The sequence below is a fragment of the Cottoperca gobio genome, chromosome 3 (genome assembly GCF_900634415.1).
Source record: "Cottoperca gobio chromosome 3, fCotGob3.1, whole genome shotgun sequence".
In the NCBI taxonomy this organism is placed as follows: domain Eukaryota; kingdom Metazoa; phylum Chordata; class Actinopteri; order Perciformes; family Bovichtidae; genus Cottoperca; species Cottoperca gobio.
The window spans coordinates 26,130,361-26,148,960 of NC_041357.1; the positions used below are offsets into that span (position 1 = coordinate 26,130,361).

Below are 18,600 nucleotides of genomic sequence, written 5' to 3' on the forward strand. Positions count from 1 at the left end.
CCATCTTTCCTCAACGATATTAACTTGATTTATAAGTCTTATGTTGTCATTGATGTGTGTGTGTGTGTGTGTGTGTGTGTGTGTGTGTGTGTGTGTGTGTGTGTGTGTGTGTGTGTGTGTGTGTGTGTGTGTGTGTGTGTATAATAGGCCAGCACTCAAATGTGATCTCATTTGGATGAGTGATTGGTTCCCTGCGGCTGCGTTTATGCGTATTAAGTCTGCATTCACGCAGCACATGCATCGTCTTTGTATCCATTTTATTGTAGCATTAAGTAAACAAAAGAAAATTATATAATATACTTCAGTTGTCAATGTTGTCAAATTGCAATCAGTGGCAACTGAGACAAACATACCTTCCCTGATTTCATTCCACAATCCACATTCTTCTCTCAGAAATGTTTTCACTGATTGATGATTTGCAGCAGTGATTGAAATCGTGATGTAAGTGCGTCAGAGAGGGAAAGCAACCGTACCTGCTGTATTTATAATCTCATGACCCCTCACCATTCACCTTGTGACCCCAGGAGCTGTTACACAACATAACTTGTATGTACAGTATGACTGTTTGCTCAGTGCCGTCACATTTTCTAAATATTGCAGTATTTAGTAATGGCATGTTTTCACATGTAGTGTTTGTCCTGAGATTTAAAGGTTGTTGGTATATAAATGGCAGCATGAGTCATTTATTTAAGTAAAGAAGTGTCAAACTTTTGCAGACGTTTTATTTCAGCCAGGCTCCTCCAACAGATTCAGAGTCACACCTGCGGAGCACAGTCAATATTATTATTATTATTATTATTATGGGGACATTTGTGCCAACGTAGAGGCAATATTTTCTACATTAGAGGTTAACCTGCACAGTGAAATATGGAGTATGCCTGGAGATGTAGGTTGAAAGGAAGCTCTCAACATGATTAAAGTGCTCTGGTGGAAAGAAACCGTGGTTGGATTGTAAGAGTGCTGTGTTTAAGTACATTACGTTGGGATGAAACCCTTAAAGTGTGTCCTGTCTGTAGAGCTTCATTTTGTATTCAGGGTGTGAATCTTTAAATCTATATACGTAGAAAACAACATTCACGAAACTCTGATTTCTAGACGTTTAATCTACAAGGAGTTGACCCATGTCCCCTTCTGCGGTGACCTTGTATAGATGTTGCAGGATTTGTTTTGATTGATTGAGATGGATTAATTTCCTTGGTTCCAATTTAGAAAAGACACTCATGTGATGTTCAACTCGCGCGTAAGGAAGGGAACATGCTGACCCAAAACATGTTGTAATGTGTCACCCTACTCTTCCGGCTTCATTCATCACAAGCTCTTGAAGGGAAGTCGTGTCACACAACACAACTCAATACTCAATTCGCACTCATGTGTGTTATTGAGCTATTTGTTAATTAAAGTAAGATGGAAGAAAAAGCAAATCTGCCTTCAATAAAGGGATGTTAAATGTTTATTTGTCAAGAGAAGGTGTGTATTCTACCATCATATTACCCTACTACTGTTTCTCCCAATGGTAATGCGAACACTACTGTATTCACAACAATCTACAGGCCAGCCACAAGTTTGTACACAATCAAAACACAGTGTTTGAATTTGAACCTCGCCGTTCATGTCTAGCTAAGCTAAGCGTATTTGCTGCGGCCTCCTTTTTTTTTTACAGATATTGATGCTGAATCCCTCACAGAAGAGCAGTGTGTGCCCCTATGTCATCAACCTAAATGCAGCGGCTCTTTTGTGGCACGATATATGACTTAGAGAGGCACACTGCGATGACAAAGGATCACACTTTATTTAATGTGACTGAAATTGGACATGTGCCATTTCAAACTGAGCCACATTTAAGCATTTTAGCCAATTATTGTGTCTACGTGGCCGCTGTATTTAAGCAGTGGCCGCTCAGTCTCAAGTGCCCTGAAGTGAAACGGCTAAAACAGTTATCTAAAAGTTAAACAATGCACTTAAAGTACAAACAGTCAAAGTACTCATTCTGCACATTTCAGAATATTATATATTATTTTATTGTGTTATAAATATTAATACATTATTGTGTTCATTATTTTAATGGTGCAGCAGTTGTTTTGTTTTTGTTTTAATTACTGCCGGGTAGCTTCAATAAAGCTCAATAAAGTTTTATCTTAACCTATAATAATAATAATAATAATAATAATAATAATACATAATAATAATAATAATAATAATAATAATAATACATAATAATAATACATAATAATAATAATACATAATACATAATAATAATAATAATAATACATAATACATAATACATAATTAGTTGATTATATCTTGTATTATTAATCTGAATCTTCAAAGTATCTGAAGTTATTAAATACATGTTGTGGAGTAAAAGTAAAAAATAGCATGAAATGGAAATACTAAAGTAAAGTATTTAAATACAGTACTTGAGTAAATGTACTTAGTTACTAGATTTTCATAAAATATCCTAAATGTTAAAGTGTTTTATTTTACATTTGAAGCCTCCACCACCGACAAAACTGTAGCCAAGTATCAGGAAACCAACAATTTCTCATTATCGCAAAGAATAAAAGACTAATTTTGTGTGATAATATATTAATTTAAACAAAATGAGGATGAATATAGAGCCCTCTCCATTGCTTGTGAACAGCTTGATTGAACTAATTTCACAATCAGCATAGTACATCATGCTTTAAAGTGCAGCCTGTACCCCCCACCCCCCCCCCCCCCCCCCCCCCCCTGCTGCACAGGCCAAGCTGACACTCTAACCATCTCAACTGGAGCTAACGCCTTCATCAGTGTCCTCTCGGCTTGAACTGCTGTCCTTTCCCATTACGCTGAGAGCACACAGCACACAAAGATTGGACCATTAGCCTAAAAGGAACATTTATTCTATTTTCCCTCAGCGGAGAGTTTGACACAAGGGAGAACGTTCTGGCAGGCATCGATTCTTAATAATGCTGCGTGTGTCAAGAGCTATATTACAAGCAGTCACTTCTAATCGTTCTGTTAGCAGCAGTACTGCACTGAGACGTTAAACTTTAAAATCTGATTTTTATTTCTCTCTCTCTCTCAAACTTTTGTAAATTCAACATTTTGTCTTCAGTATACGTTTTGGCTGTTTGTAAATAATTAGGCTATAGAGGCGCGGGGAAGGGTCTGGTCATCATTGCAACGTGAATTCATTTTTATCTTCCATAGAATAAATGTTTAAACATCCGAAGGAATCAGCATAAATCAATCTGTGTGTGTGTGTGTGTGTGTGTGTGTGTGTGTGTGTGTGTGTGTGTGTGTGTGTGTGTGTGTGTGTGTGCGGGCAGATGGGTATGCATGTTGCGTTTCGGATGTCTATACTTGGTTTGGATTAGACATTTATAAAATATGAATTCCTATTGTGAAAGTGAGCAGCATCATTAGTAGAATACAGATTTGCATATAAATAGATTTATATGCAAATAGACAAACACTGTTGATTTACAACATACTTTTCCCAGAATAGATTCCAGCGAAATATCTATTCACAAATAATATATATTCATATTGTGACTACTTAAATCTGAAATATAGTACACTTAAAATGCATTGAAAGCAACACGACTGTCGTCATCTAAAGCAACAGTTACCATCCAGTTAGTGTTTCCTTGCAAGCTTTAGCAAAACGGCAAATTTAAAGCAACAGAAGCAGCCGCCGGGTACTCAGGTCAGGGTCACACAAGGCGAGGCAGCTGCTGCGTTTATCTCAAGCCTTGGTGCTGTGAAGCTTCAGGGGTGAGCCCCGAAGTCCATCACCATATGTTTAGTCTTAGCTTCACGTTAATCCATCACAGATCACACAAAAAGAGGAAATGTAAATTACTGCTTTGTGGGAAATCCATATTGAATACTTTTTAATATTTATCATGAGCTCAATGATCTCTTCTTACTGAATAGAGCAGCTCTGCACGTAATGATCTGAACATGAGCTTTGTGTGAATCTGACATGAGGTGCGGCATCTGATTACACCTTGGACGAGCGATCAGGCTATTAGCTAATTGGTGCCGAGGAGTACACTGGACGACAAATGATCACCATTAAAAACATGACCTCGTCTTCACCAGTGGTCACGTCAAACTGCATGAGTCACACATTAATAAGGCTCAAGCGAAGCTAAAAGGACAAAGGGCACAGTAGTATTCAGTGAGTGACCATAAGAGTGTAAAGTGTGAATAACAAGTCACACAAAGATAAAAAATGCTCAACACTACAAACCTAGAAGATGTCATGAAGTGATTAATATAATAACATCACACTCCATGCTATCGGAACAAAAATAACTTGGATATTCTGAGCTGGGGGGGGGGGGGGGGGGGGGGTGTGCAGCATCCTTTGCAGGCTGGTCATCTATGTGTGTCATTAGTTGATAAGGATTAAGTATATAAAGGCTGTTTTCTGGAAAGTAACTCATTTGAGATCAAAAGACCCCCACAGTTCTGCTGGCCTCTGACTTGCAGCGAGGCCATGTAGGGGCGCCATTAGTAGGGCAGCATCTCAGATTCTCCATCTATTTTATCCACTTTATCCACATCCGATATGGACGATGCTGTTTTTCAAAGAGAAATAGAAACTGCAGGACTTCAATTCAAAAGTGCAATAATTGAACTTTATAATGATCTTATAACAAGACGACTGCATGGCTGCACTGGCACAGAGATAATGTAAGAAATAGATTTGTAAAAGACACATCCCCCTATTTATAATCAAGACCTGTGGTGAGCTGTAGAGGCTGAACACGGGGGACGTGTCGCCGTCACAGAGACCTTTTACAAATCGATTGCTTACATTATTTCTGTGCCGGTCCAGCCATGAAGTTGTCTTGATACAAGGTCAGTATAAAGTTCACACACTACCACTCTCTAATAATTCTTTATTCATGCATTTTAGATGAGTTATGTTATTCATAAGAGGATTTGGGTTGTTCAAATGTGCTATCATGTTTACGCTCCACTTATTTAAACATTAAAAATCACAATTATTTGTTGTTGATATTCATTTAAATATGATTTATGTCTTCTGTTGAGAACAGAATGAAATTCAATTAGGTATTTGAAATAAACGTTTATTTGAATATGAATTGGTACATGTACTATTATCTTAGTTGTAAGTTTATAACAATTGGTTGTCATGTTTAATGTACATAACATTAATTAATTAATTAATTAAAATTTAAATAAAGTTGGGGAAAAACAATCTGAATATTATTTATAAATCTGAATCTGAATCTTCAAAGTAACTAAAGTTATCAAATAAATGTAGTTGATTAAAAAGTACAACAATGTTATTGGAGTAGAAGTATAAAGTAAAGTACCTAAAGTACTTAATAACGTTTTAATACTTAGTAAAGTAAATATGCTTAGTTACTGTTCATCATTGCCAAATAAAGGAGTTAAAATTAGCACAACCTTAAACAGCAAATACAACATACACACAAGTGCAGCATACATTCATCCAAAAACATCAAATATAAAAGTTAAAAACTGAAATGGAACATTTTACTGCACAATGAGAATTATTAATACTTTAGGAACATTTAGCAGATAACACTTGCAATGCATTATAGTAGCGTGGCGTTGCTACTTTTACTTCTTTATTATTTTTAATTGATTTATGGTCTGCGCGTGACGCTGTGAGGTGAAACAGAAACCAGCGTGTCATGTGTCACGAGCCAATACAGGAAGTACCTGGCAGTCGCTGGCAGAGCTGAACAATAGCAATGAAGACACGAGTAATTTAGCGAATTAGTCAATTAATGTGAAGCTGTCTGACTCCGTAACTAAACGCATGTTACCAACATGGAAGGAGCTGTCAGAGTCATCCTGTCCGTCCTCTTCCTGGCAGCGAAGGTAAAGTTACTGGATCATAACATAAACTGAAACTGGGTATGTGTCAGCTAACTGCTGGCGATGAGCTAGCTAGCGTTAGCTCAGTTAGCCTCAGCTACAGCACTATTAAGAGTTTCTGCGCAGCGTTAATGTGACATGTTGGCAGTTACAACATAATTGAGCTAATGTTTTCAGAAGTATTAGTTTGGGTTTGGCTGAGGGGGATTTTCTCGACGTCACCAACAAGGAAGTAACGTTATTTACAGGTTTATTATCCACTAAGGCACTTTATGATCCCAGTTACATACTGTATGCATGTGTCACTGCTTTTATATTGGTAATGTTTGGTTGCCACTTTAGATATATGTATGTATGTGTATATATATATATATATATATATATATATATATATATATATATATATATATATCAAGAGAGACATAGAGAGAGACATAGAGAGAGACATAGAGAGAGAGAGACACATAGAGAGACATAGATAGAGATAGAGAGAGACATAGATAGAGAGAGAGAGAGAGAGAGAGAGAGACATAGAGAGACATAGATAGATAGAGAGAGAGAGAGAGAGAGACACATAGAGAGAGAGAGAGAGAGCGACCTAGAGAGAGAGAGACATAGAGAGAGAGAGAGAGACATAGAGAGAGAGACACACATATAGAGAGAGAGAGAGAGAGAGACATAGAGAGAGAGAGAGAGAGAGAGAGACACATATAGAGAGAGAGAGAGAGAGACACATATATATATATATAGAGAGAGAGAGAGAGACATAGAGAGAGAGAGACACATATATAGAGAGAGAGAGAGAGAGACACATATAGAGAGAGAGAGAGAGAGACACATATAGAGAGAGAGAGAGAGACACATATATATATATATATAGAGAGAGAGAGAGAGAGAGAGAGAGAGACATAGACATAGAGAGAGAGACACACATATATATATATATATATATATATATATATATATAGAGAGAGAGAGAGAGAGAGAGAGAGAGAGAGAGATATGACTTAACACGCCACAGACTATTCTTTGAAATGGAAAGGAAGGTTACTTCTGTCTGTAGGACCAAAGCTCTTGCTTAAACTGGCCTTTCTGCACATGGGTAGTCTATACTTGAGACCAGAAGTAAAAGGGGGGGGGTCATGTGTGATTGAGGATGCTTTGCGGATCAGGGATGAGTTGACACAATCGGATATGTTGGGGGTAGGATTACCAATGAGTTATCTTTTAAAAGTGTAACTGTAAGCATATGGAGAAAACAACACATGGCATCATACAGGAGAGCTGTCTTGATAATGAAAAAGATTGTAATATTGTAAACATACAAAGGTGACATTTATTCATGTAAAAATAAACATTTGTTACTAAAAGGTTTTGAGTATTTCTCAATCCTCAGTGACTTGCATAGAATAACAAGTTCAAGTTGTACAAATAAATCTTAAATGCATTGATTTCTCCACTTACCTCTACCGTTACGGTTAGATCGGGGCATGCACCAGTGTTTTGGGGGTGGCTGAAGAGCAGTTCTTTAGTTTATATTTTATGTTAAGACACTTTAATCTTTTGCCCAACAGATAAACTGTCAAGAGGCGATCTTACAGATTTCAGATGGAAGTACAGAAAGGGAGTACTGCATTGTCCACAATCAATCCTGGACGCCCCTGTCACAAACCCTCGATGATGCCGTAAGTTCTTCAAACCTTTTTAAGTTATTGGGACGAGAGATTAAGTTCAAAGTAATATGACTTTTATTGACTTCTTAAGCTATTTGTTCTATTTTCTGTGTATTGTTTTAATTGGTTTTATTCTATGTTTGTGACATCAGAACAGTCGTCAAACTTATATTTACAACCTGGCGGCTGGGGATTGTTTAGCGCTCTGATTCATGTGGTAACCAGAAGTATTTACAGCTAAGTAGTAATGATGACCACCTTTAGATGAAAGTACTTCTTCTATGTTTCCCAAAGTTAAAATTGTAATTGTCTTATCACTTATGGTTCTCTTCCCTGTTCCAGTTGCAGTATCCACTGGTGAACATGATCTCCACTTTCCTTTGTAACGACTCTGGGGTCAATCCAGATCTGGTGAAGGGCAAGGCGTTGGTGGTGATGCGCGGGGAATGTGATTTCAGCCAGAAAGCTCTGGTTGCTCAGAGGCTCAACGCCACAACTTTGCTGATTGCCAGCAACACAGTAATGGTAGGTACATTTACAACCTGTATGTAGTCGGTAACATCAAACTAACACCCATGGTGATCATGATACTGATGTCAGGATGTAACATGTAGTGCAGAAGTGATTCTGATATAAGGAAGCGACACTATTTTCTTGTTTCCTGTCATCATGTCGAACTAACAATTCTTTTTATTATTGATTCTGCTGACTATTATTATTTTTTTAATCGTTTGTTCTGTAAAATCAGAAGATATTGAAAAATGTCCACCTCAGATCCTCAAAGTCCAATGTGATGTCTTTTAAGACTTGTTTTTTCAGTCCAACCCCCCCCAAAGATATTCAGTGTTAATATGATATAAAACATAAAACAGTACATTTCTGCTGAACACAGCTCTGATCGATCGGCCAATCGTTGCAGCTCTATCGTCATGATTGGTTTACCGTGTCATCTTCTGCATACAATTACTCAACAAAGGCCAGAAGAAGAAGAAGAACTTCTAATCAACTGCTTTTATTTTAATTTGTATTCTTACTTCTGGGCTTTTCAGGTCACTCCAACAGCCAACGACTCTGAGTATGCAAAGGTCCACATTCCTCTGGCTCTCATGAGGTACATGGACGTCCTTGAAGCGCAGCAGGTCAGACAGTCTTTGCTCTTGTTGCCACTTTTCATAAAAGCTGATGAAGAAGGATGCAAAGTTTCTCATTCGATGTGTAATCTTTGTGTGTCTTCAGGTGTTTGGTGAAGGGATGAAGGCGAAGCTTTACGCCCCACCTCACTCAAAGATTGACGCAAGCATTGCGGTCATGCTACTGATTGCCATTGTCACGGTCGCCTTGGGTGGCTACTGGAGCGGGGCCTGTGAGAGGTGAGACATTACAGCTTCACATACAGAGCAGTATCTATACATTTTAATTCAATTAACACATATTGGAGGAACATTTATTTGCCGCAGTGTTAGCATGTAGTGTTATGAGCCGCAGCAAACGGCAGACACACCATGATCAAGTTTTAACACAAATATATTTTAGTAAAGCAGATTCAGGTGCCAACTAAGGATTAATAAGATGTGGATGTATAATCAGTAGTTTAAATGTGCATGTGCATGTTGAGGGTGCAAAACAAAGCATAAGAGAAACTTCAAGCAGCATACTGAACCGCCTGTAGGGAGAAGGGAGAGAGAGAGAGAGGCGGACAGACAGACGGCGAGAGTAACACTAATAACCCCCCTGCAGAGAGAGCAGAGCGAGCAGAGAGCCGGGTGAATCCACAGCCAACACAAGATTACACAGCAGGGGTCAATGCATACACTTCTAAAGTAGAGCTTTTACATCTGTTTGCAATCACCTGTACGGTCTATTGGATGCTGCCTGGAACCTGTACCTTTTTAAAACAACCATCAAATGTTGTTCCGTCTGGTCTTTGTGGCAGAGACCGGTTGAATGGTGTTTCAGGAGGAGGGGGAGACGGCAAAGCTGACAGCGGAGAGCTCTTCCTGTACTCTCCTCTCAAAGTGGTCTTCTTTGTTGCTCTGATGTGTGGGATGCTGGTCCTCATGTACTTCTTCTACAACGTCCTTGGTGAGTGGCAGGGGGAAAGAAAGAGCTTTTGTGTGTAGGGGTAATAATATCTGGAGTTCTTCTGATAATCCGTGTTTCTTTTTTCCCCAGTTTACGCAATTATTGTCATTTTCTGCCTGGCGTCTGCCTCTGCACTATTCAGCTGTCTAGATGCAGTGATGGATTTAATAGGTTGTGGAACTGGAAGGTATGAGCATCACTCTTTAAAAGAAAAAGTGTATATACACACACACACACACACACACACTAGAGATTACTGACTAAGAATTTCCATCTGATTGATTAAGTCTTACCTATTGTTGGCTGATCGTCAAATTCTTTTTAATCTTTATGTTTATATAGAAAGAAATGTGACAATCCCTTATCTGTTGTTCATGACAGAAAATGTGAAATGTCTCAGACGAGCCTCAACTGCTAAAAGTCTTTGTTTATTTGATTGTCTGTGTCTTTTTCTAGCTTCTCAATCCGAAATTACAACTTCTCAGTGAGGTCTCTCGTACTGGCTGCTGTGTGCATTAGCATCGCCGTCGTCTGGGGAGTCTACAGGAATGAAGACAGGTACCGTGAGAGGACACACAACCACAGGGCACTGTATTTGTAGTGAACCAGGAAATGCGTATTGCTTAGAATTACCTGGTAAACACCCACAATGCAGCAGCAGTGCTTTCAACATTGCATCATTATTTAATTATTTGTAAGTATCACATCTTCGTAGGGCTTTTCATTCCCGTCCCCATCGTACGCAGGACATTATGTCTTAATGGTGGCAATTTTATGATTTTATTCACATTCGCTGAGTCGGAGTTTATCGAATGTGTCAAAAACATTTTGGGGAAATGATCAAACATGGCTACAAAATGCAGTTTCATTCATTTGTGTTGCTCTAACATTTATTTGTGTGTCCTTGTAGATGGATCTGGATCCTGCAGGACCTCCTTGGCGTTGCTTTCTGCCTCAACTTCATGAAGACCATCTCACTGTCCAACTTCAAGGTAGCTCTTAACAGCTCCTTCTCTGAGAACCACACTCCCTTCTTTCATCACTCCATCTTTACTGATCTAGAGCTATTTCTTTTGTGCTTTGTTAGGCCTTATGAGTACTTTAGCTTTGCATCATAAAGACAGACGACTGTACATTTACCGTATCCTTTCCCCATTACGGCATAGATCTGCGTGATTCTGCTGAGCCTCCTGCTCGTGTACGACGTCTTCTTCGTTTTCATCACTCCTTACTTCACTAAGGTAAGAGCATATTTATATATTCAACCTCTTTGTTGTGTGTTTGCACCAAGTTACCATATTTCACTCGTGCACAACGGCTTCTTTTAAGTGACACAATTAAATCGAGAGACTTCATATTGAATGGGCGAAACACAGAAAGTTCTTTCCCCCAGAATTATTCAGATGTATCTCACGGTGCGTGTTCACATCCCACGGTGCGTGTTCACATCCCACGGTGCGTGTTCACATCTCACGGTGCGTGTTCACATCTCACGGTGCGTGTTCACATCCCACGGTGCGTGTTCACATCTCACGGTGCGTGTTCACATCTCACGGTGCGTGTTCACATCCCACGGTGCGTGTTCACATCTCACGGTGCGTGTTCACATCCCACGGTGCGTGTTCACATCCCACGGTGCGTGTTCACATCTCACGGTGCGTGTTCACATCTCACGGTGCGTGTTCACATCTCACGGTGCGTGTTCACATCCCACGGTGCGTGTTCACATCCCACGGTGCGTGTTCACATCTCACGGTGCGTGTTCACATCTCACGGTGCGTGTTCACATCTCACGGTGCGTGTTCACATCTCACGGTGCGTGTTCACATCTCACGGTGCGTGTTCACATCTCGCGGTGCGTGTTCACATCCAACGCCGGATTCCTTTTTTATAAATAGCAAATCAACTGGAAAAGTGGCGCACTTTAGCGAGCTACAACGTAATTTGTCCTACTTACTGTTCACATTATTGTTTATGAGAATACATTTCATAACATGCATGTATTGTTTAATAAGTACAGAACAATAACGGACTCTGTTTGTGTTTGTGCTCGATCAACAGAACGGAGTTAGCATTATGGTGCAGGTTGCCCTGGGCCCTGATGCATCAGGAGAGAAGGTAAGACCCCCCCCCCTCTGTTGTTTCCTACCTGGAAGGGGAACTCCACCAAATTGTCCTTTTTTAGGCCTTTTTTATTTTTAATAATAATAATAATTAATAATTCCACATTCATTCTTTTCACTGTTTTCATAAATGTAAAATTGTTGAATGTTTGAAAACAAATGAAAGCCGATCATACTGAAGATATGAATGCTTTATATTTAAGGAACAGTTTCTTTAAAACGACACCAACCCACTTTATACTGTGAATAAAGGATGTGTTGAAGAAGAGCCGGGTGCACGAGGTTTTCATGAGTTTTATTCCTGGACAACAAGCTAAAAGCTGAGCTTGGTGGAGCTCCCCTTCCACGTTGTACTGGCTTCATTAACATCCTGGCTGATGTGAACTGCTTGTTGTTTGACGCCCTAAGGGGCACGATAGACTGATTGACTAACTGTGCGTTGGGGTTGGGTGGGCTCTGTCGTAGACGCAAGGTAACATGGTGGAAGTCCCCGCTGAACCCCAGGCTCCCTCTGAGAAAGTAAGGCTTAACTTGTTAACCACCTTGTGTTCTTAATGCTACGTCATGAGGTGGGCGGGAAGGGATTGTGGTTGTAGATGTTTAGTCCCACGTAGATTCTCATGAGCAGAATCCCACTTTCCTTTTGTTTTATATATTATTCCACATAGACACACATGGAAACATCCAAATCATGTGTTAAAATGTGGTTATTTAGTCGGAGAGATAAGTAATAAAAGTGTCTTACTTACTGATTTAAAATGCATTATTTCAACTAAAACAAGAAACTGTCAGAAACCCCCCCTGACAAACTGTTTGTATTACAATCTACAAAGAACTGAACGCACACGTCTGTGTCACGTTATCAAGGATATACTGTACATATGCTTTCCCCCCGACCCCATGTAGAGTCACTTGTGTTTTGAACACAGCAGTGTTTTCATGTTTTTAGTGATTCAGTTGGTTCCATCTTTTTGTTTGTTTATAGAAACGTTTCTGTATTTATGTTCCATTTAAGTAAAACATTGATTTAGCATGACTCTCGTCAGTGCTGGTGCTACCCAGAGGTTTCAGCAAGGAAGTAACTGAAGCAGTGTTTCTCCCCCAGCAGAGTTTATGTTCCTCTAGAAGTACAAACCTGCGTACTCACTGCATTACTGTGTTCAGCAGCTTATTCTGTGAACGTTTGCAGAGTATGTTTGAGAGCTTTTGTGGAAACAGCAGTTTGTTAATGTTTTAACGTACAAGATGTTTGCTAAAACTTTACTGTCATGAAACTAGATACTTTATTCATCCCGAGGGAAATGTAGGGATCCAGTAGCTTAAAAGACATTTACATTTATAATGTCTCCCTCTATAACACTCTATAACTAACAGTCTCAGGTAACGTTCAAAGTAAACTAAGTTGATTTGAAACAGTACATGTACCTTTTGTTTCCTGACACACTAACTGCACAGAGAGTCTCTTGGTATCTTATTATTTAAACAGGCTTTTTAGAAATGAATATAAAGTAAAGAGTCGGGTTGAGTCATGACGTACAGCTCAACACAATAATTCTGCTGTCACATTTTGTCATTCTAAACGTATAAAATGTTTAATTCTCTCAGCTGCCGGTGGTGATGCGTGTCCCGCGCTTCTCAGCCTGGGCGCAGAACCTGTGCGGGATGCAGTTCTCCATTCTGGGTTACGGAGATATCATTGTTCCAGGTGAGGTTAAAGCGGTTACGTTTTAGGAAGTGTGTTTGATTGACGGTAATTCCCACCACCCCCAACAAACTGCAGCACTGCTGAGTTTCGAAGAAGAAGAAACATTTGTAGTGTGACGCATCACTGAACCTCTGCATCCTCATTGGTCCAACAGGTCTCCTGGTGGCCTACTGCAGCAGATTTGATGTTTGGATCAACAGCAGCAAGAAGATCTACTTCGTCAGCTGCTGCATAGGTACATAGTTGTATATATTCCCTGTATCCTTATTAGGTTTGCTGCTCTACTCCAGTCTTCTAACTGAACTCTTCCATTTCCTTATTAATCAGTGTGGAAGTATTTGTTATAAATGAGTCTTCTTAATACTTTTACTTAGTGAAATGCTGACATTGTTTTTGCTGACCACTAGGTGTCTCTGGTCTTAGTTTACTGATAGATTTTCACTGTGTGGTGCAAGTTTCAGGTTTACCTTGTGTCTCTCTCTCTCTTGCGTGTAGCCTATCTGCTGGGAATGATTGTGACATTTGCTGTGATGTTGCTGTCGGGGAAGGGGCAGCCCGCCTTACTCTACCTGGTGCCCTTCACCCTGATAACCTCCGCCGTGGTGGCCGGGTGCAGGAGAGAGATGAGGCAGTTCTGGGCAGGAAGCACGTATGAGGTGAGAGGACCAGAGAGTTCAAAGTGATTCTATACAGTGTTGGCACGGTAGCGCTACTTCCTGTTGGCACCTCAAACAGGTGTGTTTCTGAAGAAGCTGCCTGTCCTGGTCAGCCCCGAGGGGTTTGCTGCTTCATTATTGCAGACTTTCTGCAGGGCAAGTTTTTCTTGGTCTGCAGAAAGTCACTCTTGCAAAGGCAGCTACATGACCTGCATCATTTCCAGTTTGCCAGGCAGCGGTCTTGTCATGCAGGGTAAACTGAGGGGAAGCCGGTCGCACCTGAGCACCTGAAGCTCTTGAAATAGAAGTTAGTCCGATTATTGAAAGTCAGCCTCGAGGGAAACGACCCCTGTTGCTTTGCTGTTTTGTGTCCCGATGTTGAACATGATGTGACCTCAGATGTGACGAAGTGTTTGTATCTGTAAAAGTCTAAATCTTAGATGCTGCAGTCTTTTATTTACTGCGTGGTCCACAGCATGAATCAGATGTAACGTTTACTTTATAAGTGCACTTTATGACTTGTAATACCAGGCCATAGGTTGTGTTTTAAACCCCCTTCAATCAATCAGCTGTCCGCAGCTCGAGGTGCTGAGTGAACACTACAGCAACACCGTCACTGCACTTAAGAAATTGCTGCTAGTCACTCACTTGTAGTGTATTGACCAACTCTACACCAGGATATTATACTGTTTTTGAAGAACTGAATGTACAGTAATAGAAAGACATCTGTTATTTACATGCTCCTTAGCCTGACATGTGTTGTGACAGTGTGTGTGTGTTACACCCAGTGTGTGTGTGTTACACCCAGTCATTACTAACGTGTGACGTCTCCCACAATGAGCTGAGGACATGCTGTGATATTGACGATAAGAATTACAAAATGAGTTACATATTTATTACATATATGCGTAGATGTATTGTATATATGTACATGTAAGTCACATTTACAATATGGGCCCACCCTATGCTGCTTGGTGTGACTAGAAATGTCCCGAACTTAATTCATCCCAGTGAACTTGTCAAAACCACGTTTGTTGCAAGTGTGTCCGTACAGTTAAGTATTATGAGCACACCACACCAGATGCTGGTTTCAGTTTCAAGACATCAGGTTTACATCCAAAACCGGCATGAACTGAATCAAAGGCGGCCTGGAAGTTATGAAATTGTCCTATCTGGAGAACAAATCCTAAAATGCCTTGACGTCCCGAACATTTCCTACCATGAGGTCCTAGATTTAATTGAGAACTTCTGAGAGAAGGTTGCATGAATGTGCATGTGTTAATATGCTTTGTATGTGAGAGACAAACAAAAGAGAAGAGAGCAAAGAGATATAATATAGATATAATATTAACGTGCTTCATCTTCACCAGGTGTTGGACTCCTCCAGGGAACCTTTACTGCCAGGTGAAACCTTTCCCCTGCATCCCTGCTGCCATTGTATAGTGTTGCTTACTACAGTGCCTTATCTTTTCTTATCAGCTTCTTTAAGTCCCCTTTTCTTTTGACATTTTAACGCTGATTTCCGGGGTCAATGTATCAAAGACGCACAGCAGATGTACCCTTTTTTAAAAGTACAGTGTTTTTGCATTAACTGACCACTAGGTGTCTCTGATTGAATAAGAAATGATGATGCACTATATGGTCAAAAGTGTTGGGTCACCTACAGGAGCTTTTATGATGTCCCATTCCAAACGTATAGGCTTTAATATGAAGTTGGTCCCCCCCCCCCCCCCCCCCCCCCCCCCCCTTAGCAGCTATATCTGCTTTCCACAACACTCTGGAGCGTGTCCCGTTCATCCAGAAGAGCGTTAGTGAGGTCAGACACTGATGTTGGCTCGCAATCTCCGTTCTAGGTGTTCAATGGGGTTGAGGTCAGGGCTCTGTGCGGGCCAGTCAAGTTCTTCCACACCAAACCCATCACACCATGCCTTTTTATAGTGCTTTGTGCACTGGGGGGGGGCACAGTCCTGCTGGAACAGAGAAGGTTCTTCCCCAAACTGTTTCCACAAAGTTGGAAGCATAGAATTGTCCAAACAGACTTAAGATGGTAAGATGAAGCATTAACATGTTGGTGATATGAACGCCAGAACTCTGCAGTTATTGAGTCAGCAGAGCTTTGGCGACTTCTACGCACGACGCGCCTCAGCGCTGACTCGTTGCTACGGTGACGGTCATATTACAGAACCACGTGAGCTCTTTTAGAACGAGCCATTCTTTCTGAATTCAAGTGAGTGGCCCAATACTTCTGTCCATATGTCTGAGGAGCTTCTCAGCCATGGCCCTGGAGTAACTTCATCTCCCCCCCCCCCCCCCCCCCCCCCACTCATCCATCTTTACCAATCAGTGGGATTTAATACTTGCATCACTCCATCTTTCATGCAGCTCCCAACATGTTCATGTTACCGTCTTTAAGTTGTTGCTTGCAGTTATTGGGATGTGTTATCTCTGCTGCAACGTATTTGATTAACTAAAACATTCAACGTAAAGATTATTAACTTTCCCTCTTTTTTATTTATTTTTTAGAAGGAAGAGCTGACCGCTGCGTAGAAGGAGAACGATGCTGATTTGCAGGTTTCAGAATGGACCCTACTGCTGGATGATTTTTTCTTTTTTTAAACATTTTTAATACTATTTGCAAAGCAAGAGAATAAAAGTTATTGATCAACAGTTTGGGTTAATTTGCCTGCTGTACGGTTAGAAGGCTAATGAATATTGTGTAGGCTTGTTTAGTGCCTGAAAGGTCTGTTAGGCTCATGTTCAGACATCTCTAATGACTTGGTGATGATTGCATACAACAAAATGAGAAAGCACTTTATAATATTCAGCTTGACGGGTGTTTCATCGAGGGTGGGGTGGGCTTAAATTACTAGTAGCCACAATGTCATACATTTTTGATAACTGTTTTGGGGTCTCTGTGTATCCTGTTTGTATGATGTGATTTCTTTTAATGCCTTATATTAAAATTACCTTATATTTAATGTTCGTGTGTGTGTGTGTGTGTGTGTGTGTGTGTGTAGTACCTCCACGCAGATTCTTCAGGGAACAAAACCTTCCTGGAGATCAACCGCACGCCTCTACTCAAACAGTGACTTATTGTTCTGGTTACAACTGAGAGGAAAGACAAAGGTTTTTTACAGGACTTGTGTTTTGGGAGGGGGCCAGGGGGGCCCAGTAAGTGCCAAACATTAATCAATAAGCTCTTAAAATTAATTCTGCAAAAAAAGGACGTTGCCATTATAAAGAGGATGAAACAGCTGGTACAATGCGCTCTCTGACATTTAAATGACAGATGTCAGATCAGTATTTGTGTCTCATAGACTCGGGGTGAAGTTCTTTTTTTAAGTCATGTTTAATATAAAATGTTAAAAGGCTTTTATTGTCCTCAGGAGGAGCACAATCCCTCCAACCAGCACTCGTAAAAATCAGACTTTTGTGACGTACACAGTCGCCATTAGTGGGTTTTTAATGCACATGTGCTTGTATTTGTAATTATTGTGCCACTTTTTACTCGTATTTGAGTTTGGGAAGTCGTGCATGTTCTAGCCCAATAGCTTTTTCTGAATTTAGGATTTCACTTATTGTTATAAGACTTAAGAAATATTCTGTATGGATTATCTTTCCTCCCAAACATTAACTCCTGTGACTCATTTGTGACTGTTATCAGTTCTCTTAATATCTATAGCACTAAGGAAACCACTATAGGGTGGAGCTTTCTATTAGGCACCCTCAGCGTGGCTTTATTAGTGGTTCATAAATAATTTACTAATGCTTTATAGAACAGTTAGAAATCATTAAACAAGTGTTGGGATAAAAAAAAAAGTCCATTAAACATAAACAAAAGTGTGTTTCATGTCCCAAAAGGAAGAAGTGATTACTTATCAAGTCCTCAAATCTGCAGTGATAAATGTTAATAAGTAAAGGGTGTTTATAATCATCCAGTGTATCTGATCGTTTGTATTAATTCTGGCTGTTGAATTAAAGAGTTGTAAAGACAAAGCAAATGTGGATTTTCCACGATTAAGCAGCAACCCCAAAATTGTTCTTAGAAATTAGTTCTGACTGCTTTAGCCTATTAAGCATATATGATTTATTCGCCATTACTAATTAGTTAGTACATAAGGAAGGGGGCTTTACTAGAAAGAGGACCAGACCTCTGTTATTTAGAGCAGCAATTCAAAAATATCAGAGGTCTGAGTGTATATTTAGTACCCTATAATAAGGGGAAATGCCACAGCATTTGTTGTGATTCGTCAGTCTTGTTTCAAAAGTTACATCACATGAAAAAACTTTTATAAATAGCCAAAGTCATGATCTTTTAAATATATAGGGATAACACTAACGTTGTGTTAATTAAATGTCATTTAAAAATGTTTTACATTGCATATGTGTGTGCATACTTGTTATTTGTTACGCTTGTAGTCATCTTCTTATCACTAAATATAATAGGCTATGATAATTAAAAATAATAAAAAACTCACTTTTCACCCGAAAGG

The 18,600-nt window shown here is 39.9% G+C and overlaps 1 protein-coding gene across 3 annotated transcripts; it reads left to right on the top strand.

The window, feature by feature from the left end:
* The first annotated feature begins 5,665 nt into the window (after positions 1-5,665).
* Positions 5,666-17,085, top strand: sppl2a (signal peptide peptidase like 2A). Of its 3 annotated transcripts, XM_029428585.1 has the most exons (17): positions 5,667-5,871; positions 7,443-7,553; positions 7,884-8,066; positions 8,591-8,680; positions 8,778-8,911; positions 9,475-9,623; positions 9,714-9,810; positions 10,080-10,181; positions 10,534-10,615; positions 10,790-10,864; positions 11,685-11,741; positions 12,212-12,265; positions 13,352-13,451; positions 13,606-13,686; positions 13,947-14,107; positions 15,478-15,511; positions 16,631-17,085. In XM_029428585.1, the coding sequence occupies exons 1-17, from the start codon at positions 5,821-5,823 to the stop codon at positions 16,669-16,671; spliced, it is 1,602 nt and encodes a 533-aa protein (XP_029284445.1). In that variant the 5' UTR covers positions 5,667-5,820; the 3' UTR covers positions 16,672-17,085. The 3 variants fall into 3 exon arrangements, with proteins under 3 accessions (XP_029284446.1, XP_029284447.1, XP_029284445.1); XM_029428586.1 differs by lacking the exon at positions 15,478-15,511 and having other exon boundaries at positions 5,666-5,871; XM_029428587.1 differs by lacking the exon at positions 12,212-12,265 and having other exon boundaries at positions 5,666-5,871.
* The last annotated feature ends 1,515 nt before the right edge of the window (positions 17,086-18,600 follow it).

Excerpts from the sequence above, each read along its gene's own strand:
- sppl2a (XM_029428585.1), top strand. The coding sequence starts at position 5,821 with ATGGAAGGAGCTGTCAGAGTCATCCTGTCCGTCCTCTTCCTGGCAGCG. Across the intron at positions 7,554-7,883 it reads CACAAACCCTCGATGATGCC|TTGCAGTATCCACTGGTGAA; the intron begins GTAAGTTCTTCA and ends TCCCTGTTCCAG. Across the intron at positions 9,811-10,079 it reads ATAGGTTGTGGAACTGGAAG|CTTCTCAATCCGAAATTACA; the intron begins GTATGAGCATCA and ends GTCTTTTTCTAG.